This window comes from Symphalangus syndactylus, chromosome 1 (genome assembly GCF_028878055.3).
Source record: "Symphalangus syndactylus isolate Jambi chromosome 1, NHGRI_mSymSyn1-v2.1_pri, whole genome shotgun sequence".
Taxonomy (NCBI): domain Eukaryota; kingdom Metazoa; phylum Chordata; class Mammalia; order Primates; family Hylobatidae; genus Symphalangus; species Symphalangus syndactylus.
This window is the reverse complement of record NC_072423.2, coordinates 60,593,797-60,618,235: the sequence shown is the minus strand read 5'-3', so window position 1 is coordinate 60,618,235 and position 24,439 is coordinate 60,593,797. Positions and strand designations below refer to the sequence as shown.

The following is a 24,439-nucleotide window of genomic DNA, read 5'->3' as shown; positions in this document are numbered from 1 at the left end:
ATCCATAGCCTTACACTTAAGATATTACAGATTTACTGTATAGAAATACCCCAACAGCACACAAAAAACCCCCCCAAAAAACTCTGCAATATAGCTTATAAAAGCTTTGTTTCTGCAACAGTAAAAAATTAAGAGGCAACAAGGGAACAGGGAACATTCAAGATATTTCTAAGTTAAAAAGAAAAGAAAGTTGCAAAATAGTACGCAGTATAATTCCATTTTTGTTTTAAAAAACAACATATAGGTTGGCTTATTGTGTAAAGTTAAACTGGAAGTACCAAATTTTTAATAACTGTGACTTTTAATGGATGAAATTATGAAAAATGTTAACTCTTTGTATAATGTATGTCTATTAATCTTTTATTTAACATGAATGACTTTTTAAAATGAAAAAAAGGCAATGACTTACACGTACAAATTCTGAGATGGTTTCTAATTCAATGTTAACATTGAAAACACAGAACTTAGGAGCAAGAAGAATCTTCAAGTACTTTTAGATATGTTTACTGGAATATTTAAGTGATTAAAAAACATAGTGTTTGCTTCTATTTGGGGGTTAACGTATGAACAATCAGAAGTTCGGCCATGAGTTGCTAAGTATATAAATTGGGTTACCATTACATGGGGGCCCATCGCACCATACTCTGCTCTACACTTGGGTGTATGTTTAAAAATTCCATTAAAAAATTTTAAGACAAAACCAAAAACAATGTGCCACCTGAATAATGCTACAGAATAATAACATATTCCCAAATAACAGAACTAACACACTTAGCATATTTTGAAATGTTTAATAGTGACCCCACTCTTTTCTTGGTAATACCTTGTTTCTGGAATTTTATGGGATAGTATGGTATTATTACTTTGATAAAATGCCAATTTCAGTTGTAGAATATATAGTGTGTACAGAAATGTCAAATCTAGTAGACAGCTACTGGTAAAGTTATTCCTCTTACTAGGTAACAGAGAAGTAAGGTAATTTTTGTCACCACCAATTAAAAACTTTTAGGAAATAGGACTGTTATAAAACAATTAAACCTTGCAAATGCACTAGTCTCCAGGAAGAAAGTCCTGGAGGAAATTCTGCTTATTAAAATTGCAATTTTAGTTTCCATTAAAAGGAGAATAAGACAACAGAAGATGGGTTGGCAAGACAAATTATTTCTTAATGTCAGTTGAGCTTATTTCAAATGAGGTAACGTATCTACACCAGGTTGGGTTCAGTACAATTTTATCTCCTCATTTATCTAATTCAGTCATCTTGATTATAGCCTCATGGACTTCATTTTCAGAGAAAGAATTCTGTAACAAACGGCCTACATAACATGCTGATTACTGAACGGTTAATTCTAATTAACTTGGGCATGGCAAGAGAATTTTTGATGAAGTCCTAGAATACAAATATAGTCTGCTTATACTGGACTAACTTATATAAAAACCCACAGCATAGTCTCCAGACAAAACAAGAGAGTCAAAGAGATCTAATTTAAAGAAACAAATGAGAAAATTAAAATCACAAATAATTTATTCTTCCGTTAGAGTTGATACAGTTTTAAATAGCAACAAAGTACACAGTGGTGGAAAATTGGCACAGAACCTACAAGCATTTCAATCACAATAAGGCTGTCCATGCTTTATCTGTTCAAACTTGATGTCCATTTCCTACTGATCAAGTTGAAAGAAAAACCCTAATTCTGGCCAGGCACGGTGGCTCACGCCTATAATCCCAGCACTTTGGAAGGCCGAGGCGGGTGGATCACCTGAGGTCAGGAGTTCGAGACCAGCCTGGCCAACATGGCGAAACCTCGTCTCTACTAAAAGTACAAAAATTAGCTGGGTGTGGTGGCGGGTGCCTGTCATCCCAGCTACTCAGGAGGCTGAGGTAGGAGAACTGCTTGAACCCGGGAGGCGAGGCTGCAGTGAGCTGAGATTCCGCCACTGCACTCCAGCCTGGGCGACAAGAGCAAGACTCCATCTCAAAAAAAAACCCCAAAAAAAAACAAAAACAAAAAAACCTATTCTGACCTTGAAACACACAAACACACACTCTCTCTCTCATACACACACAAAGACCCACTGAAATTCCTCCTTTTGATTACAGTATGTTGAGAACAGTATGTTCTGCTTATTCAAATCTATGACACCCCTTCTGTTTTGTTTCCAGTTAGAAGTTGGAAAAACCAATTCAATTATAAAGAATACATCTTATTCCCTGGGCATAGGCAACTGTGATGAAAATAGCAACTTACCTTTGGGCTAGATGTTTTCAGATTATGCTTAAATAACCGTGGTTAGAAATTTTTCAATGCATGCTTTCCTGCCCCACGCAATCTCCCTGAATTTAGCTAAATAATCAGGCACAGGACAGTCTCAAATAATGATTAAAATATGCCATGCTAATAAACAAGGTTATCTAGAATGCAACCTCTGTGCTTCAAAAACAGATAGAATAAACCTCATCAATAATCATTTTCCTAAATATCTCTTTGTGTTATATTAACCAACATAAAAAAGGGAAAAACATAAAAGTGTCCCTTTATAAATGATATTATTTCCAGATAAGAAAGTTGAAACAAAGGTTTGTAAAGTCTCCTGAACTATTCAGTTTAATAACCAATTATCCCTCAATGTTACAAAATAAAATTACTGGATCAATGTTGACTCTTCTTTGATATCATTTATAAAATGCTTTGATATTACTAAGTTCCCTGATAACTCAAACAAGGTAAAATTAACACCTTCATTTTCAGTTATTGCTATTTTAGAAGAGGATTACCACTTTCATTTTTATGAAACTGTTTTACCAAAGCCTCCTCAGATCCAACACAAAGTAATTCTTATTGCCTCACATTTTAAAACAGTATTATAAATGATCTTTATAAAAAGGTTTAATCCACAAAACTGGAAGGCTTTTAAAAAATGTCTTTTTACTCAAAACTGTATCACAGTGCCCTTGATTATCTAATAGATAAAAGGGATTTGAATTTCCTCTATGAGAACAGAACAGTGGACATATGGTGTGCTTTGTCTTCCCCTCACCTTTATCTTTATAGCACACCATTTTGAGACCAAAACAATCAAGCATCTACCATGCTCCAGTCCACATTAACAGAGGATTTCTGATTCTGTCCAGTGCGTAGTGTACCGCCTTGCATATTCACCACATGAAATAAACATAATATACAAAATATTGCTGCTGTAAGAAGTGTACATTTCCCTCTTCCCCTTACAAAAAAATCTGTGGAAAAGTATTAAATTCCCTTACCCTTCATAAACATACAAAGCTGTTCACACCTTTCAGTCTGTAACAGTCCATTTGAAACACAGTTCCAAAATCATTACAAATTGGTTATGTCATTGCATTTTCTGTCCAATGTTGCCATCTAGAGTAGAAATGTGAAATCAAGAGTATTTTTGAGCTACTAAAGCCTTTTATAACTAAACCACAAAGGCTGCTTACTGATGAAACAGCCACTTATCCACAAGGTTTTTCCAAAAACTAGATGGAATGGAAGGATCTCTTCACAGGGAGGTGTCCACAGTGCTGAGGTGACAATATGGCTGCTAATAGATACTGGCTATTGGAATGTAAGTACTTTTTCACTGCTGGTAATTTCCATACTGTCCCTAAAAGATAAATTTAAAAATATAATTAGATAACAGTTTGACCATAACAGGCAAAGAAGATTACAAGCGAATCATTTCTAACACTGTCATACCACAAAAAAGCAGCCGTACCTACAATAAACAAAATTTTTTTATATCGTTAGGTACACAGTATCACCCTGTAATTTCTTCTGATATGATATTCAATTGCAAATGAATTTCATAGTCCAAAATATGCTAGGGATTAGCAAATGAGCCTAGAATAATACTTGTCAGAGTGAGAACTTAAATGTTTAGTGAATTTTGTTGAATGAATTCAGCAGGCATTGAGTGAGAAGTTCTAGTTCTAAATTCTGATGTAATATATATATATATATTAGGGTGTAAATCATATGCTAGTGTGACAACTTTGTGAGTGTTTAGCTTGTTATAATTATTACAAATGAACATCAAGGGTATTTGCAACAAGTGAAAATGGAAAGGTATGTGGGACATAAAAGGTAAAGAACCTTCTATCCATACCAAAATAATTGGTCCTTTCCCTGAGGTCAACAAAGTTCAGTAGAGGTATTTAGACAGGCCACAGGGACATAAAATCAAGGAAAGTTGTTTTTATTTGTGTTGTCTGTTTTGTTTTTTTAATAAGGTAGACTTGAAGACCCTCAGGATGACAGGATGAGACAGAAAGGGAATATAGATAAAAGGGACATGATGAAGCAGCACAATTCTGTGAGTGGGGGGTAAACAATGTCCGGTATACATCTGTTCAGGTTAACTTTTGGAGAAGAGCAGCAACATCTTTTCCTCTAAAACAGAAGGTAGAAAAAAAGAAAGACATACTATGAAACATGTATTTTATTAAAAGTTTCTTAACTGTGTTTAAAACAGATGTTCATAAAAGCACTAATTTTCAAAAAGCATGACTCACTGGAAGCATATAATTAGTTAACTGTTTCCTTTGGCTAAACAATTCTCTCTCCACGTCACAATAATATAACTCAAAAACATTCTAGACTTGAAATACTTCTCTACCATAAGAAACGGTACCCTAAAAATCTACATTTCCACAGAAGTAAATACACATGATAATGTGTTGAATGTCACCACATATATGATGGAATAATGAATTAAATAGAATTACGGATTTTATGGGCCAGGCATGGTGACTCACACCTGTAATCCCAGCACTTTGGGAGGCCAAGGCGGGTGAATCACTTGAGGTCAGGAGTTCGAGACCAGCCTGACAACATGGTGAAACCCCATCTTTACTAAAAATACAAAAATTAGCTGGGCGTGGTGGTGCACATCTGTAATCCCAGCTACCTGGGAGGCTGAGGCAAGAGAATTGCATGAACCCAGAGGGCAGAGGTTGCACTGCACTCCAGCTTGAGCAACAGAGCAACTCTGTCTCAAAAAAAAAAAAAAAAAAAAGAGATTAGGGATTTTACACTAGTGTGTTTTACATAGTTATATTCAGCTAAATTTAAATCAATGATCATCTTGAAGGATTTATGGGTAAAATGATATCACATCTAAGATTTGCTCTAAAATACTCTGAAAAAAATAGTGTAGAGGGGTAGATAAAACAACACTGGCAAAATGTTGATAAACTGATGAAGTTGGGTGATGGGTACACAGGGGTTCACTATATTACTCTCTTTTCTATATGTGTTTAAAATAAACATAATAAAAGGTTTAAAATAAGAAAGTTATTGGTTAGCATACTGGAGCTTATTATTCCATTGTTGGATTGTCTAAATACTAAATCTGAGTTTAAGTTCCAACTCTATTGCTAACTTCTTATTTGAGTCTAAAAAAAGCTCTGTGAGACTCAGTTTCTTCAATCATCAGTGGGAGAGTAACATATACATCTCTGGATCACAATTTCCCTTCTGTTAATGTCTACATTAATTCTTGTACCTCATTTGTTTGTTATGATGCTTAAATAAGAGAGGACATGAGAAAGCGCTTTTTAGAATTATAAATCAGTGACTCTCAATGACGGAGATTGGAAATGCTCCCCTAGTCAATGTGTAAAATGAGATGCTAATGATGAAAGTGAGTTGCAAATATAAATGATGTGAAAGCAGAAGAGAGGTTAAGAACCACTGTACCATAGTTTATAAGCTACAATTTATCTACTATATTATGAACTACTTGAAGAAAGAGACCAGGTCAATAATGTATACCAAATAAATTATATCCAAGCAACTGTGAACACTTATGGAACAAATACTCATCATCATCATAAATACGGAAAACAGAGAAGACTCAGAAATTAAGGTGTAATTACAAAACAGATAAGTTCTCTAAGTCTTAGCAAACTTAAGAGAGTTCAGAAAGGAAAAGGTTAACATAGCCTAAATTAATTAGAAAAATATTCCCAAGAATGTGGGAGCCTTGAGAAAACAGTAAGATCTGAATAGCAGAAAAAAAGAAAAGGGGGCAATTCAAATAGAAGAAATAGCTAAAACAAAGGCACAGAGGATAAAATATAGAATGCTTAGGGAAGTGGGAAGAAAGAATATGCAATAATGAGGAGTAGAAGCTAATAATACACCCTGATAACAATACCTTAGTATGTGTTACACATTGTATTAAGTGCTTTGTGTCCATCTATAATATAGTAAATATTACCTCCATTTTACAGATGAAGAAATGGAGGCACTGAGAGTCTAAGTAACTTGGCCCATACTTGATCACAATGCTAGGACCAAACAAAATCACAATCATGCCTAAAAAGGTAGGTTGTGTATCTGCAACCATTAACAAATTCCAAGGTGGAATTAAGGATTAAAAGTATGGGTTTTGGAGCCAGAAACCAATTTCTAGTGCTAATGTCACCACTTAACAGCTTCTTATCCTTGGGCAAGTTGCTTAACCCCCCTTGAGTTTCAATTTTATCATCTGACAAGGGTAATTATAATCTCTATTTTAAAAAGTTATTCAAGAAGAAAAACATGAAAATGCTCTGTGAACTACTCAAATACTCATTAACAGTATGGGTGGCAGCATGGCACAGTGAACAGAGCATGGGCTTTCAGCACTCAGCAGTGGTCATGCAGCTTCACCACTCCTCAGTTCTGTCATCTTGAGTAAATCACTTGAACACTCTAAGCCTCACCTCTCTCTTTGCTTCTTCAATTTTTAAAAAAACTCCTCTGACTACAGTATGAAGAATTTAATGGGAAAGAAGACAGTATGGAAGATTCTACTGCGATGAAGACAGGAGATGAACGTGGTCTAAACTAAGATAAGGGTGTAGGTTAGAGAGAAATGAATGGATTCAAAAGCTTTTCAAAAAGGAAGATCAATAACATTTGTCATTTATTAGACGAGAGAGGAAAAGGAGGGACACTTAATTATCAAACAGACACTTGGCATTCTAGCTTGGTGATAGTACCCCTCTCTTTGATAAAGAACACAGAAAAGTTTTGGTAGAAAAAATTATAGATTTATTGTGTTTCTGCTGAATTAATACCTATGATACATCTAAGCAGAACTGTCGAGTAGGCATCTAATTTCCAGAAGAGAGACTGAGACTATAAATAGAGATTTGGGAGTCAACAGCATGGTGAACTGAGACCTTGTGAATAAATGAGAATGCCTAGGGAGATTATATTGAATAAGAGTTCCTAAGGTAGAAATCTGAGCAATACCAACATCTTTACATTTCTTTCCTTCATTCTATTTACCTAATCAGTTTAAAATCTTAACATTATTTCTTCACAACATTTTAGGGGTTTCCTCTTATCTCTAGTCTTGTGATCACGCATTCAAATCTAGAAAGTAACGGCCTTATTTACTCAGTTGTTTATACTTTATTCACCAATATTTATTGATTATGTGCTGTGCTCTACTAGGTGACAGAGACTCAACAGTAATAAAAACAGACAAAGCGATGCTTTTAAAGTGGTTACATTCTTCGGGAAGAAGAATATGACAATAAACAGTAACAAAATAATCTGTCAAATGAAGAGAAATGTTATGTTGAAAAATTAATGCACGTTTCTATTCAAGATGGATTTATCTGGTAGCCTGAAACAATAAAAAAAAAAAAAAAACTACACAAAGCATATGATAATCATATTCAGGACACACAGGACAGAGCCAGCAAACGACAATGATCCCTGAGACATGGTAAACAAACGAGGCCAGCCCTCTGACTACCACAGCTAACTACCTTGAGAGTTTCCAGTCTGCAGTATATGAAGGGGAACTGAGGCTGAGTCTGCCAGATGTTCTGACTTAAGGAGATAAGGCTTAGTGTCTGGAGAGAAAAAGGTAGCTAGAGTTAACAGGACAGAGTACCCTAGAAGAAAGATCTGCCTAAAGAGACAACTGTGGAGATCTGCAGAAGAACCCTCCTCCTATTCAGTATAGTACAGATATGCAAATGTGTGAGGAAAATACCCAAGGTTGAGGCAAGAAACATCCAAAAGGATTAGGGGAAACAATACTTGTTTGTCACATAGGAACAGAAACAATGCTTATTATTCCCACCAGCCAGAGTAAAAAGCCTTACAATTCAAAGGGCATTGGGCAAAACACCCAAAAGGCTCTTACCTTATCAGTGATGAGTGTTTAGCCCAGGACTAAACACTGCTCTTTGTCCTGCCTAAAATATCTTAAAAGCAATTTCAGAAAGTTCAAACTGTTTGTAACTTATTAAACTGAATCCCAAAGCAAAGCTTAAGAATATCTCTAGGTATATATATATCTTCATCACCCAATAACATAAAATTCACAATGTCTGGAATCCAATTATCACGCACACAAAGGATAGAGGAAAAAAAAACTGATTAAAACTGACCCTATAATGACATAGATTATTAGAGTTGGCAGAAGAGGATATTAAAAGAATTATACTTGTATTCCATATGTTCAAAACAATTAAGGACAGACACAGAAGATATTAAGATCTAAACCAAACTTCTAGAGGTGAAAACGACAAAGTCTGAGATAACACTCAACAAACTCCAAGCATAAGAAACATGAAGAAATCAACACCAATGCATGCTCTCATCAAACTGCTCAAAACAATTTGGGCAAGAGAGAAATTTCTTCAATCAAACAATTTGATAAAGGGAAAATCTTAAAAACAGAGAAAAAAGACATATTAACTACAAAAGAACAAAGATAAATGACAGCAAATGTCTCCTTGGAAACAATGTAAGGAAGAAAAGAGTGGAGCATCTTTAAAGTATGGAAAGAAAACAAAAACAAACTGTCCGCCTAGAATTCTATACCCAGAGAAAATATCTTTCAAAAATAAAGGCAAAATAAACATCTTTTTTCAGACATACAAAAACTGATTATTACCAGTACACCTGCATTTCAAGAAATGTTAAAGTCCTTCAGGCAAACAAAGATACCAGATAGAAATATGAATCCATACATAAATAATAAAGAGTACCAAAAACGGTAACTACATGGGTCAATTTAAAATTTTTTTTCCTTATATTTAAGTATCTTTAACTGATTTTTTTAGACAAAAATAAATTCAATATACTGTGGGGTTTATAACATATACAGAAGTAAAATTTGTAACAATAACACAAAGATCGAGAAGAAAAGCAGACTACCTTAAGGTTCTTACACTATATATAGGCATACTATCACTTGAAGACACTGATACACGGTACATAGACGAACCTTGAAAATATTATTTTAAGTAAAAAAACAAAACACCAGTCACAAAACTCCACATATTGTATGATTCCATTTATCTTAAATGTACTGAAGAGGCAAATCCATAGAGATAGAAAGTAAACTACTGTTGCTGGAAAATCTCCAAATATTTGAAAACAAAATTACAGACTGAGTATTTAAGTATTTAAGGCTGAGTAGTTGAAGGAGAATGAGGAGTGACTGCTAATAGGTATACAGTTTATCAGGTTGGTGAAAATGTTTTAAAATTAGAGGGTGGTGATGGCTGCCCTTTTTCTTGAGACAGGATATTATTAGCTCTGTCGCTCAGGCTGGAGTATAGTGACACAATCACAACTCACTGCAGCCTCAGCCTCCTGAAGAGCTGGGACTACAGGCACATGCCATCGTGCCTGGCTAGTTTTTTGTAGAGGTGGGGTCTCGCTTTGTTGCCCAGGTTGGTCTTCAACTCCTGGGCTCAAGCAATCCTCCTGCCTTAGCTTCCCAAAGTGCTATAATTATAGGCGTGAGCCACCATCCCCAGTCTACCTTTTTGAATATGCTTAAAAACCACTGAATGGTATACTTTAGAATGGTGACTTGTATGATATGTGACTTGTATCTCAATAAAGCTGTTTTTTGTTAAAAACAGGAGAAAAATCAAAGGAAGGCAGAAAAAGAGGAAAAGGAGAACAAAAACCAGATGGGACAAATAGAAAAAATAAAGATGATATACTTAATCATATCCATAATCACACTAAACATGTCAAAAACCCCAATTTAAAGACAGCAATTGGCAGGTTGGATTTAAAAAAGCAAGATCCGACTGACTACATATGCTGTCTACTTAAAATATAATTTAAATATAAAAACAAATATGTTAAAAGGATGAAAAATATATTATTCTAATACTAATCAAAAGAAAAGTGGTATTGCAGTATTGATACTAGACAAACTAGATTTCAGAGCAAACAATATTGGCAGGGATAAAGACAGTTATTTGATAATGGTAAAGGAGTAAATTCATCAGAAAGATTTGAAAATCTCCAAATATTTGAAAATGAAATTGCACACTTCTGATGTGTTGTGGGTCAAAAAAGAAATAAAAGTGAAACCAGGATGTATTTTGAACTGATTAAAAATAACAGCATCAGATGCAGTTTAAGAGTACTTAGAAATAAACATCTATATTAGAAAGAAAGACAGTTCTTAAATCAATGGGACTACAACTTCAATCTTAAGAAACTGGAAAAAGAAGAACAAATAAAACCCAAGTAAGCAGAAAAAAAGAAATAATAAAGTTCTGGGCAGAAATCAAAGAAACAGAAAAGCAAATGGGCAAAAGGCAATCAATAAAATCAAAAGCTGCTTTTTGAGAAAAATCAATAGGTAGATTAAAACTAGGCAGATAAATGAGGACAAAGAGAGAAGACACAAATTATTAATATTGGAAATGAGAGAGGTAATATCACTACAGATTATGGAGATATTAAGTGATGATAAAGCAATTATTCAACAACATAGATAAAATGGACAACTCCTATGAAAAATACACAAAACATTTACTCAAGGAAAAAACAGATAACCTGAATACCCCCTATATTTCATAAATTAAATTTATAATTTAAAAATTTCTCACACAAAAAAACTACAAACCCAGACGGCTTCACTGGTAACTTACACCAAACATTTTAGAAAGAATAATGCCAATTTTCTGAAGGGAGGAAATTCTTCCCAATTCACTCTATGAAACCAGTGCTACCTCAGTAACAAAACCAGACTAAAATGTTACAAGAAAAAAAAAACAGATTCCAAAATTTGTCATGAAAATACAGATGTTCCTTGACTTACCATGGGGTTATGTCCCAATTAACCCACTATAAGTTGAAAATACCCTAAGTTTTGCATACCTCATGTAATTTATTAAACACTGCACTGAAAGTATAAAACAGAGTGATTGTATGGTTACTGGAAGTAGAATTTCTACTAAATGCACATCACTTTTCACAGCATTGTGAAGTCAAAAAACCTAAGTTGAACCACTGTTAAGTCAGGACACATCTGACTGGGACTACAGGCATATGCCACCACGACTGGCTAGATTTTTATAGAGGTGGGAGGGTCTTGCTTTGTTGCCCAGACTGGTCTTGAACTCCTGGACTCAAGTGATGCAGACGCAGAAATTCTTAACAAAATTTTAGCTAATCAACCCAATATATAAAAAGGATATACATTTGTAATCCCAGCACTTTGGGAGGCCGAGGAGGGCGGATCACGAGGTCAGGAGATCGAGACCACGGTGAAACCCCGTCTCTACTAAAAATACAAAAAATTAGCCGGGCGTGGTGGCGGGCACCTGTAGTCCCAGCTACTCGGAGAGGCTGAGGCAGGAGAATGGCGTGAACCCAGGAGGCAGAGCTTGCAGTGAGCCGAGATTGCGCCACTGCACTCCAGCCTGGGCGACAAAGCAAGACTCCGTCTCAAAAAAAAAAAAAAAAAAAAAAAAAAAAGGATATACATCATGACCAAATGGATTTTATCCCAGGTATGAAGTTGATTTACATTTGAAACTCAAACAATGTAATTCAAAAATTAGCAAACTAAAAAAGGAAAACCGTAATTCCCTCAATAGATAAGGAAAAATCATGTGACAAAATTCAACATTCATTCCCAATAAAAATTCTCTGCAAACTAGAAATATAACACCTGATAAAGGACATCTACAAAAAACCCTACATTAACATCTTATATAAGGATGAAAAACTGACAACTTTCCCCCTAAGATCAGGAACAAGACAAAAGATGTCTACTCTCACCATTTTTATTTAACATGGTACTGGAGTTTCTAGTTGAGGCAAGTAGGAGGGTGGGGAAGGAACATGGGGGAGCATTCAGATTGAAAAGGAAGGAGACTGTCTTTATTCACAGACAACATGATTTCTGTGTTTGAGTATTCAATGAAATCTACAAAAACACTACTAGATGTGATTTTAGTAAAGTTATAGTTTTGATAAAATATCAATACACAAAAATAAGCTGTATTTGTATATACTAGCAACTAATAACTGGAAATTAAAATTTTAAAAAATTTACAATAGCATCAAAACACATAAAATACTTAGAAAAATGTAAGATCTATATAGTGAAAATTATATGACATTGTTAAAAAAAATTTTAAGGGACATATGCCATGTTCATAGGTTGGAAGACTAAATAATATTGTCAGTTCTCCCCAAATTAATCTATAAATTCATGGCAATTACAATGAAACTCCTAGTAAGCTTTTATGTACAAACTGACAAGCTGATTCTAAAATTTATATGGAATCCAAAGAACCTACAGTGCCAAACAACTTTGTATATAAAGAACGAAGTTCAAAAACTAATACTACCTGATTATAAAACTTATTTTAAAACTATAAAACTTATAAAACTATAGTAATGAAGACAGTATGGTACTGGCATAAAGATACATAAACAGATGAATGGAACAGACTAGAGTTCAGAAACAGACACATGTTTATGGAAAGCTGATTTTTTGCAAAGGTAAAACGACAATTCAGTAGGTAAAAGATAGTTTTTGGCTGGGCGTGGTGGCTCACGCCTGTAATCCCAGCACTCTAGGAAGCCAAAGCAGGCGGATCACGAGGTCAGTAGATCAAGACCATCCTACCCATCAAGGTGAGACCCTGTCTCAACTAAAAATACAAATAAAAATAAATAAATAAATAAAATTAGCTGGGTATGGTGGTGCACACCTGTAGTCCTAGCTACTCGTGAGGCTAAGGCAGGAGAATCGCTTGCACCCAGGAGGTGGTTGGGTGCAGTGAGCTGAGATCGCGCCACTGCACGCCAACCTGGTGGTGACAGAGCGAGACTCGTCTAAAAAAAAAAAAAAAAAAAAAAAAAAGACAGTCTTTTCAACAAATGACGCTGAGAAAATTAGCTATGCATCAGAAAGAAAAAAAGCCATGTAAACTTTATTTCATACTTCACACCATACATAAAAATCAACTCAAAATGAATCACAGACTTAAATGTAAACTCTAAAATTACATAACTTCTAGAAGAAAGTACAGGAGAAAATCTTTGTGACCTTCAGTTAGGTAAAGATTTCTTACACATATGATCCCAAAAGCATAATCTGTAAGAGAAAAAAAGCTGATAAATTAAGCTTCACCAAAATTTAGATTCTCCTGTCTTTGAAAGACACTATTTATAGAATGAAAAAACAGACAGGATGAAAATATGTGCAAATGATACCTGATTAAGGACTTGTATCTACGATATACAAAGACCTCTTAATACTCAATAACAAAAAAAAAAGAACCTCCAATTTAAAAATGAGCAAAAGATTTAAACAGACACTCTTGAAAAGAAGAAATATAGGTGGCAAATAAGTGAGACGATGGTCAACATCATTTGTCCTTAGGGATACTCAAATTAAAGTCATGAGGTGTTATAACACACCTATTAGAATAAATAAAATGTAAAAGACTGATTCATACCAAATATTGGCAATGAGTTAGCAAGGATATGGGTGAAATCATACACTGCTGGTAGGAATGTAAAATAATAGGAATGTACAATGGTACAACTACTTCGGAAAACATTCTGGCAGTTTGTTGAATTAAATATATACCTATCATATGATCCAACCATTCCACTCCTAGGTATTTACCCAAGAAAAATGTCCCCAGGGACTTGTCCATGAATGTTCATAGTACTGTGTCTGTAAACCCAAATGTCCCATCTCAATGGACAAACAAATAGCCATATAATGGAACACTACTTAGCAATAAACAATTACTGGCACAAACAACATAAGTATCAAAACAATTATGCTGAGTAAAAGAAGCCAGATAAAAACCAGAACATACTATATTATTTAATTTCTATACAATTTTGGAAAACGTAAACTAATCCACAGTTTAGTTAAAAGATTAGTTAACATGGTCTGGAGAGGGGATGCAAGTGGAGGGATTTCAAAGGGGCACAGGGAAAACTTTTGGGCATGATAGATACCCCATTATTTCGATTCTGCTGATGGTTTCACAGGTGTGTATATACATGTCAAAAAAGATCAAACTGTACACTTTTATTACATGAAGTTTAATGGTATATAAATTATACTTCAATTAAGCTGTTTAAAAAACTATGAAAAGGGTAGGGAAAAAGAGTGATGCAATGGAGGGTGTTATGTCTTACTTAGATGGTCATGGTCAGTGAAGGACTCTCTGATATGACATGATGACATTTAAGCAGAGATTTTAATAAAGTGAGTTTGGAGGCACTTCGGGCATTCAGGCAGAAAAAGGGGCAGCAAATACAAAGATTCTCAGGTAGAAACTCACTTGATGCATATAAGGAACAGCAAATAGGCCAGTGTGACTGAAGCAGAGTGAATGAGGGCAGCGAGTGGTTGGGATATAAATATGCAGGCACAAGAAGGATAGCATAGGAGGTGGGAGTACAAGTCCTATACGGCCTTGTAGGCCAGTATATCATATGGCTTTTACTTAAAACACCACAGGGTTGTAAGCAGAGAGGTAACTAATGTCTTTAAAACATTACTCTGGGTCCCATGTGCAGAGTATCTTGTAGAGGAGCCACGATAAAATCAAGAAAACCAAAAAGGAGGATATATTGCAACAGTCCAGATGAGTGCTAGTTGTGACTTTGACTTGGGTGAAAGGAGACTGTGAAAAATGGCTAGATATTGGATATATTCTGAAGGAAGAGGTGAGGGGATCTGCTAATTGGATGTCTGCTTTGCAAAAAGGGGAGTCAAAGATGACTCTAGATTTTTAACCTGAGGAACAGGAAGAATGGAACCACTGTTTACTGGGATAGGGAGGACCGATGGGGAAGTATCCTAACAATTTCCACCCTTTTAATTTCTCCCCTTTTATCTTGCATATTGCTGTAAGATTCATCTGCCTAAACTACAACTGTAATTATGTTAGTATTGGGTTTCAGAATCTTCATTAGTTTTCCATTGCCTCAACCATAAAGAGGTGAACGAACTATTTTTCCTAAAATAAAGAAATCAATAGGTCTTTGGGTAGGGGCTAAAGATAAGGTTAAACATTAGGTTAATGTGGAAACACTACTGGCACTAAAATAGCTAAAATGGTCCCCCCCTCATATTCTTTTCTAGTGGGGAAGGAGAAGTGGTTAGCAACTACTCAAACACCATGAGTCTTTATCCACAGTACAGTCCCAAATTCCTGAGAACTTTAGAGAGTGGAATAATTATGATGATAAAAGGAGAAGTAAATCATGTGTCTATCATAGCTACCAAGTGCTAGCCACTGCTACATACTTTATATACACTGCTTTTCAAGCTCCACACTGATGTCAGGATAAAGTCCAAGTCCCCTAATATGGCTTGTAAGAGCCTTCTTAAGCTAACTCCAACACCTCTCTCCAGTCTTGTCTCTTCTTCCCCATGCTTCTGCTTTATTGAACTACACACGGTTTAACACTAGTCCCTTTGTGAATGCTCTTCTTTCATCATCCACATCTACTTGGCTAATATTGGCTCATCCTTGGTACTTCACACTTATATATAATATTTCCGAAGGAATATTTCTCAAGATCTGAGTTAGAAGCTCCTTCCACATAAATCTTAGCTTTCCTTATCTAAGTACTTAGCACACTGTATCATATCATGTTTACCCGCCTGTATGCCATCTACACTTAAGTTCATAAAGGCTGAGTCCATGTCTATCTTATTTCCAATATGTTCCCAATCTTAGCATGGCACTTGGCATATAATGGTTGCTCAATAAACATTTGCTTAATGAATGGCTTGAAGTTTAGGAGATTTGGAAATATATTGACTTAGAAAGGAAAATGATCAGTTTAGTCTACAACATGCTAAAGCTGAGGGAATCCAAAGACAAGAGATGTTCTGTACATTTGGATAAAAACGAGCTGAAACTGGGTTGAGAAGTAAGAGCTAAGAATACTGAAAATAGAGGGCAGGATGATTCAGAGGCTAGAAAAAAAAACAGTCAAGAATTGATATTAGGGTAAAATAAAAAGCAAAACCAATTAAAAACAATAAAGAATGAATCAATGTAAACACAAGAGGAACAAAATGGTTCAGAAATATAGAAGCTAAAGAAGACCATTTAAAAATGAAAAAGGAAAATGTGCCAATAGCTAAAGTGAGGTCAAGGAAGAGCAAGATAGCTGGTTGCCTCTTTTACCTCCATAGGACCTACTACAGTATCAAACACGTGGAGAATAAATATTTGTTGAGTGATGGAATACATGAACAGAATCTCACTTTTTAAAAAGTTCACCTGCAGATTACAATGAACCTAAATTTTATCTGCTCAGGAATCCTGCCTTTAAATACTCACTAGCCACAACTTATTTCACTTCTAAAACTTATTAAAACCCCCAACTGATACTTTTGTTTTGTTCGAGTATATTTTTGAAAAATATTACTTATCTGTTCTTATGCTTTTTGTATCTCCTTTGTCTTAAGAAGTGTCAATACAAAAGGGTTGTAGGCGTGAGAGAGGGTTGATAAAAGAACTGCTCATGCCTCAAATTCTAGTTACCACTGCATCTGAGTTTTTCCTCAAACCAGATACTGACGTTGACCCTGAAAGCCTAAACTGCATAAGACAGTTCCATGTTAAAAAATAACCTATTTTAGACAGCTTAAGTGGTGAACAAACCAGATCACCTTCACTGAAAAGCGCAGACAAACCTGAAACCAGCCTAAAGGAATTGCCTAATAATAAATCATTTCTATAATAATTCAGAGTATATATGAGTACATTCATAAAACAATGACTGTGGTACAAGTCTGAGGAGTTTAACGACAAAAATAAGAAACTTAAATGAACACTGGGTTCAAGGGAATACAGTCATCCCAGGATGAGATACACTTCTACATATCTGAAAGTAGAATGACAGGGGAGAAATAACAGTTGAAATAATAGTTATGTGTGTGGAAGGAGGCAACAGAGGGCGGAAAGTTTGAATTTAAAGAGGTGGGATATTATGGGTGTGAAGGAAGTGTAGTGGATACGCTGGAGTGAAGTGGAGTGCTAATGAAAGAATCAACACAGATGGACTCCACATCTCAGTAGGTCAAGGCAAAGTCTCAGCAATAAACATCAGGGAGGATCATAGAAATCACTAAGGTTACCAGAGGTTGGGAAGAAAAGGGATGAGAAGGGATCAAGGAGGGAGAAATAAATGAATTTATTAACACTGAACTGTATGTACACTCAAAAATGGTAAATATGATAAACTCTGTATCTATACTTTACCTCAGTAAACAAAGTATGCCTGAGGGTAAAGACCAGACAGAGGGACAGAGAGAGAGAGAGAGAGAGAGAGAGAATATATATGTTGTCTTATGTTAAGGCCATGTTTTATATGATAGAGTAACTATGATCAACTGTGTTATTAAACAGCATGAATCTCAAAAGTGATATACTTTTTGTTAACAAATGTACCATAAACATTCCCTCATGAGGGAAACATGAGGCTTCAAGTTAAATAAATTAAAAAAAAAAAAAAGTTCACCTAATCAAGAGTGAAAAAACAATGTGGCAATTCTGCAGCCGGTCAAACTACTTACCTGGTCATATCCATAAGGCCTCTGCTGGGGTGGCTGTGGTGGTCCAGGCTGTGTTGGTCTATATCCTCCATACTGCTGACCTTGTCCCTGTGGGTAGTTAGGATACTGAGGACCTGGACCACCCTGTGAAGGACCTGAAAATAATTTACACAACAAAAACCCACATAAAATGGTAAGTCCCTAGAACTCAGGGAAGGATGTGAACTAGAGAGATGCTACTATATTTTTCTATCTAAACTAAAAAAAGGTAGTTTGGTACCTTGATTTCCTCAAATGCTTTCTGAAATAAATCTGGATGGTAATAATAAGAGTAAAAATACTGTAATGTTACTTCACTATAATTATTGTACTATGCCCTAGCCATTACAAAAGATATTTCAAAATGGGTAAAAAAGACTCAGGGAGTTGTAAAGTAGGTTAACTCCATGATGATAAGAAAATTAATGTATCTGGTAGTGTTAACCAGTACAAGCAAGAGGAAAAAGAGAAAGCAAGAGGCAGGTTCAAAGAAAAATACTGAAATAACTTCTGAATAAAGTGGAGGAATAAACGATATTTACAACTATATGATTCTAGATTTATATTTGCAATCACCAAAAGTATATGTCTATACTATGCATTGACAAATTTATTACCAAAATATTTTATAATAGAAACTAAAAACTAGAAAACCCACAGGTTACATGTGAAAAAACTTGATTCAAAAGTCACACTGAGAATTAATCACCTTTAATACTTTACCCATAAAAATGATTACAAATTCCAGAGATGGCAAGGGACTGATTTGGCTTGCTAAACAGTATGTCTGTTTTATAAACTCTACTACTTTCCATTGTAAAGAATGCTTTAAAAAGCGTGAAGTTGGGCTGGGCGCAGTGGCTTACGCCTGTAATCCCAGCACTCTGGGAGGCTGAGGTGGGAGGATCACCTGAGGTCAGGAGTTTGAGACCAGCCTGACCAATATGATGAAACCCCATCTCTACTAAAAGTACAAAAATTAGCCAGGTGTGGTGGCATGCGACTGTAATCCCACCTACTCGGGAGGTTGACAGGACAATCGCTTGAACCCGGGAGGCAGAGGGTGCAGTGAGCAGAGATCACACCACTGCGCTCCAGGCTAGGCAACAAGAGTGAAACTCCGTCAAAAAAAAAAAAAAAAAAAAAAGCATAAGCTGAAAAGCTTTGACACTTAAATGTTTTCTATCATAGCCATTCAAACCCTGCCATAAAAACACTGATTTCAGAGAAAAGTGTCAAAAGAGAACAAGTTTGCAAGCTTAAATAAATTATATCAGTCTATTATTTATTGTATATTCAACTATTAAAACTTTATTTCTAGTGGAAATAAAGTTTTTTTTTGACAACACAAGCCTATGGATAAACAAAATAGAAATTTCTCTTAGGATTCCTGATGTCTAACAAAACAGCACTTAACTATAATACTTTAACAAAAATTAAGCTTTCTTTCACCCTCTCTTACCATTGAAGGTATTTAAGTCAATGAATTTACCTGATTTAGCTGCATTACATCTATTTTCATGCAAAGGCAATAAAACCAGAATATTGTATTTATTAAAAGTATAAATACTAAGTAGTCACAAAATGAAAAGGCCATTTGGGAAGGGCAAGAAAGTTCCTTTATGAAAGAAAAAAAATCCATGGAATATTTCTAAAGTCACATCTAGAATTTGGAAATCAGAACTTGACATTTTTAGAAAAATACCTGACTCCCAGTATCTGACTGAGTTTCAACATGTATGCTGAGGGGGGCAAGAGAATTTCAGTCTGACTACTTAGTTCTAAGACCTGTTATCACAGGTAGACAGAAATGTCCACAGCAATGGCAGAGCTTAAGTCAATGAATAAAAATAAGATATTACCGATGTGAAAGAGACCCTGTTAGGAAGAGATGGAGTCAGTATTCCTAAGCAGCTACTTTTCTTTCAACAGAGTTATATCTAAACTGGTTCTAGCAGCCTGAGAGTTAAGACTGAAATATCAGGTCCTCATCATTCCCCACTCCCTACTAATAAGTTAAAGTCAGATATCCAGGTAGTAGGTATTATAAGTGAGTATATAATAGGAAAATATTGCTACACTTCCCCCAAATTCTGTATGATACACAGCTGCAATAATTCACCCCGATGGATACGTATATTGCTATTTAGGGAATGACAAACACATTTTCTTCATGCATTCTGAATAGATCTCATTTGTACTCAAAAAAAAAAAAAAAAAAAACAGTATGTCTTAAAAAAAACTGTATTGGCCACTAGTTTTTCAAAATACATTTGCTAAGCAGATTATATACATATGGTCAATAATTACCCAATCATCAGTTTTCCAAGCACACACAGGGCTAGGCATGACAAATAGGTCTGATAATTCATTTTTCTTGTCTTTTAAATGACTCCACACATTACCTTTGGTCAATGAACCATCTCCAGTTTGTAGTTCTTTTTTAAATGGATTACTAGTTTATCTAAGAGCAACATTTAAACCAACATTTTAACAGTAGACTAGTCTAAAACTGAATTTTTAAGTGATAATTCTTGGAAAAATAAGTATTAAATATCCACTTCCATATTTTAAAACAATCAGCACTACATTTTTTTGGTGATAAAAATAAACCGTACAAAGCTTTACCGTAGCCCTGCTGCTGTCCTGGGTAACCTTGCTGCCCTGGGTACTGCTGCTGCTGGGGTGGATATCCCTGTTGTGGAGGTGGTCCCTGGTATGCATCTTGCTGTTGGCCATACTGTGAATTTCCTACAGGATAATTGGAGAAGAGGAAAAAAAACTGAGAAGTCTGCTTAAATAACTTTTTTCCCTCTAAGATGCATAGCCAACAACACAAGAACAAAATGAAATGCCATATTGATTTTTAGAAGTTAACAAAACAAAGAAAAAACTCAAACCAAACAGAAGGATTTCGGCCAAACAAACTGCAGTTAAAGCCAATTTTGCAAGGTTGAACTGCAGCATTTTCAGCGTCTCTGCCATACGAGCATTACATTTACTGGAACATCACAGTCATAAGATCATGACTATGCTAAATAAAATAAAAAAGACAAAATTAAAGACAGCTACAAGAGCACACACTAGCTACACGAGATCAGCAAGCTGTTTCCTAAAGGCACTATACTTATATGTAAAATTATACATATGTCAACACACACGAGAAAAAAAAGTTTGATGGATTTATGTTCAAATAGAAAATTTCCACTGAGGAAAAAATTATCTTTAATGTTTTAGTCTTTTTATTATTGTTAGAAATGGCAAGTCATGGTTATACATTTTAAATATTTGTAAGGAAATTATTTTGATTGTTTTGGGCTCCCTGCAACTTTCAAGAAAGCCAGCAACTAGTATTCTACAAGAGCTTTGCATGGGTAGAAGTTGTCTTATGGAAGAATTTTCATTCCTGTAGAAGGGGATATATATGTGTATGTGTGTGAAGGTATATAGATACCTCCTTCGTAGTAATGTTGTGAGGAATCCTCATAAGGCCTATCGTAGCCTTGTTCAGGATACGACGGTTGCTGATAACCGTAATCATTATGACCTACATCAATTCGACAAGAGACAGGAAGAAACGTTAATGGCCACTGAGTGAAAACCCTAAAAATATTTAAACTTTCAGATAAAATTGAAAAAAAAGAAAAAGAAATGGAACATAAAAAATAATTTCAATTGCATTAGCCAAAGATTTACCAATGTGATTGTTTTCATATTGAAATAACGTGCAAATTTTTTTAAAAGCAAAAAGCAGTAGTTTTAGAAACATTACACTTATTGTCTTAAATCTGATAATCCTCATTGAGGGAAAAAAAAACTATCTCCCATTTAAAAAAAAAAGAGAACAAAAGTCTTTCACATGTAAATAACCTAAATTAAATTAGAATGAACAAAGGAAGTAATTATCATATTTTGTCAAACACCTGTTCTGCTGGTCTCCAATTCCACAGCATATGCTAAAAACAATGCAAAATATAAAAGAGTTCCATAAGTTTTTCCCCTGAAAGAAACTGAAAAATTTTCACGTTCTAACATTTACTTGCATATAAAGTTAAGTGTCTCAAAGTATCTTCAGATGCAAAATTATATATCTTAAGGCTGCCATTTTGGAAATCTTTAGAAAATATTTCAAGTATCATAAACATACATCTTCATAAAATTAATATTGTGCTGAGAGAGTATATCTTTAGTTTTAAAGCACAATAAATTTTACCTGTGAGATAACTGGACTCTAGTGAAAAATAATACTCTCACTCTTTTTTTAAAGTTTCACTAAGAAAATGTAGGAAATAACCTTTTAGTTACCTAAAATCTAAACTCAATTTTACAAAAATGCCTAATTAAGGACACAGGAATAAAATTACAAATGAACATTATATTATACTCAGTGCTCTAGTATTCTAATGTTCCCAAGCCACCTCATAAATACCTACATGAAGGGTTGGCAAACTATGGCCTGCAGTCTTAATATGGCCGGTGGCATGTTTTTGTAAATAAAATTTTATTGGGATACAGTCATGCCTATTCATTTCAGTATTGTCCATAGCTGCTTTCATGCTACAATAAGAGTTCAGTAGCTGAGACCAAAACCATATGGCCCACAAAGACTAAAGTATTTATTATCTGGCCCCTTACAGAAAAAGTTTGCCAATTCCTAATCTATATATTTACTAACATAAATATCCGGACATGAGAGAAAAGAGCCAATGTTGTTTACAAATATTAATTGTTGACATACTCTATATAAATGTCAGATATAAAGTAATACACACCTATGCAAAAATGATACCCTTCAAATTAAAATCCACTAATAAAATGAATTAAAGTAACCTTAATGCTTTGATATTTACAAAATAACAAACCAATATATTTTGAACAGAAAGGTTATACTTATAACAATACACATGTCACATTTCAAGAGATACCCAGGACCAAAATAACAATGTCAAGTTTAACTCTTTAAAATGTAATTAAAAATTAAAAAATAGAAACAATCATTTATTTTCAGCAGACTTAATACATATAATTTAACAAAGTAGATTTCACGTCTTTAAAATATGTATAGTCTACAACAACCTTACTAAAGTTTTTAATTTAAAAAAATCTTAATACCATGTTTACATATGAAAAGAAAAACAAAACAAAAACCAATGTCCTTAGGTACAAATGTACCTTTATGTTTTATGTATTAACAAAAAATGACAGGCGAGATGTTTTTTCAAATATCCTAAATTGTATCTTCTTGCTAGCTTACATGGGCTGCTAGTCAATGGCTGCTAATACTTTAGCTTTAAGTTTCTTAGTTTCTCTGTTCAGTAATTTATATTTACATCAAACGATCATATACATGAATAAGGCTTTTGGCAAATCCTAACAACCCACATCATTTTGTAATGTATTTCTGAATTATTTTTTCTTCTACATTGTATTATAAAATTTTCAAGCATACAGAAAAATTGATGAAACTCTACTGTGAAAACCTACTTGTATGCTTGGATTATTGCTATTCAAATTTTCCTAAAGTACAGTGCATCTTACTAACCAATTTTTCACAAGCCACCTTCTACAAAAAAACAAAAACCAAAAAACCCTAACTAAAAATCTTATTTCCAAATTGCCTTTCCCATTCTACTCAATCTCTATATGGCTATATTATGGATATAATTTAGTCTCCCAAATTTTTCTCAAAGGCAAGCACTAATGTAAACCTTTGTTGAGAAGTATGAAACATTAATTAAAATGATGAGACTTGGAAAAATAACTTAAGAACTATATACTCTACGTATTTGTACAGTTAATACAAGTCAACTAATCGGTGAACTTTATGGCAGGTGAATTATATCTTAATGAAGCTCTTATAAAAAAAGAGTAAATCAATAAACATAAGCTTTGGCTGAAATCAAACAACCCTAAATATATTACAAAAGGATCCTCTTTACATAAGGATTCCAACGACAGACTGTGATTCCTGATGGTACTAATGGAACAGCTACCCAAAATATACTTTGAATTAGATTATAAACTAACGCTATCATTGGTACTTTAGAGTACTGAGTGTTTCAAAATTTAGAAGAAACAAATTGTTAGTTTCTTCGCCCTCATTAAAATGTTTTAAATAACTCTCTACATTAATATTAGGCAGGGATAGAAAATGGGAAAGTTAACATCAGGAGAGATTACCATCAGGGTAATATTGCTGGTTCATGCCTTCTGGAGGACCTTGTCCACCATGACTGTATTGGTCCCCATAATAGTCTTCCTGGCCTGAGTACTGCTGTGGTGGGCCTGAAAAACCACAACCAGTCAAGATATAAATAACGTGTTCTCTATGTCATCAAAGGCTTTCTTTCTAATTTGGTATTATGAAAGATTATTTCTCAACTATAGATTCCCGTCTCATGATTTGGCATTTCAGATACTTTTAGCTATTCATATACATACGCATACACACACAGCAGCTCCACATACCACATTTACTAAAATCAATGTTAAGACTATACATGCAATATCAAAAAATACCAGCTCAGAAAAACAAATGCTAACTTCTTAAAAATAG

At 34.6% G+C, this 24,439-nt stretch overlaps 1 protein-coding gene across 19 annotated transcripts in view; it reads right to left on the bottom strand.

Annotated features, from left to right (window-relative positions):
* Positions 1–1,507: 1,507 nt before the first annotated feature.
* SS18 (SS18 subunit of BAF chromatin remodeling complex) overlaps positions 1,508–24,439 on the bottom strand; it is a 75,411-nt gene continuing 52,479 nt past the window's right edge. For 4 of the 19 annotated variants that reach the window (XM_063613939.1, XM_063613997.1, XM_055235715.1 and 1 more), the window contains exons 7-11: positions 24,064–24,168; positions 21,338–21,430; positions 20,512–20,634; positions 17,866–17,999; positions 1,508–3,627 (exon numbers count right to left, since the gene is read on the bottom strand). In XM_063613939.1, the coding sequence (XP_063470009.1) occupies positions 3,601–3,627; positions 17,866–17,999; positions 20,512–20,634; positions 21,338–21,430; positions 24,064–24,168 (482 nt within the window). In that variant the 3' untranslated portion in view covers positions 1,508–3,600. Of the gene's footprint in view, positions 4,413–17,865; positions 18,000–20,511; positions 20,635–21,337; positions 21,431–24,063; positions 24,169–24,439 lie in introns of all 19 variants that reach the window. The other 15 variants (XM_063614048.1, XM_063614050.1, XM_063614089.1 and 12 more) reach the window with 10 other exon arrangements.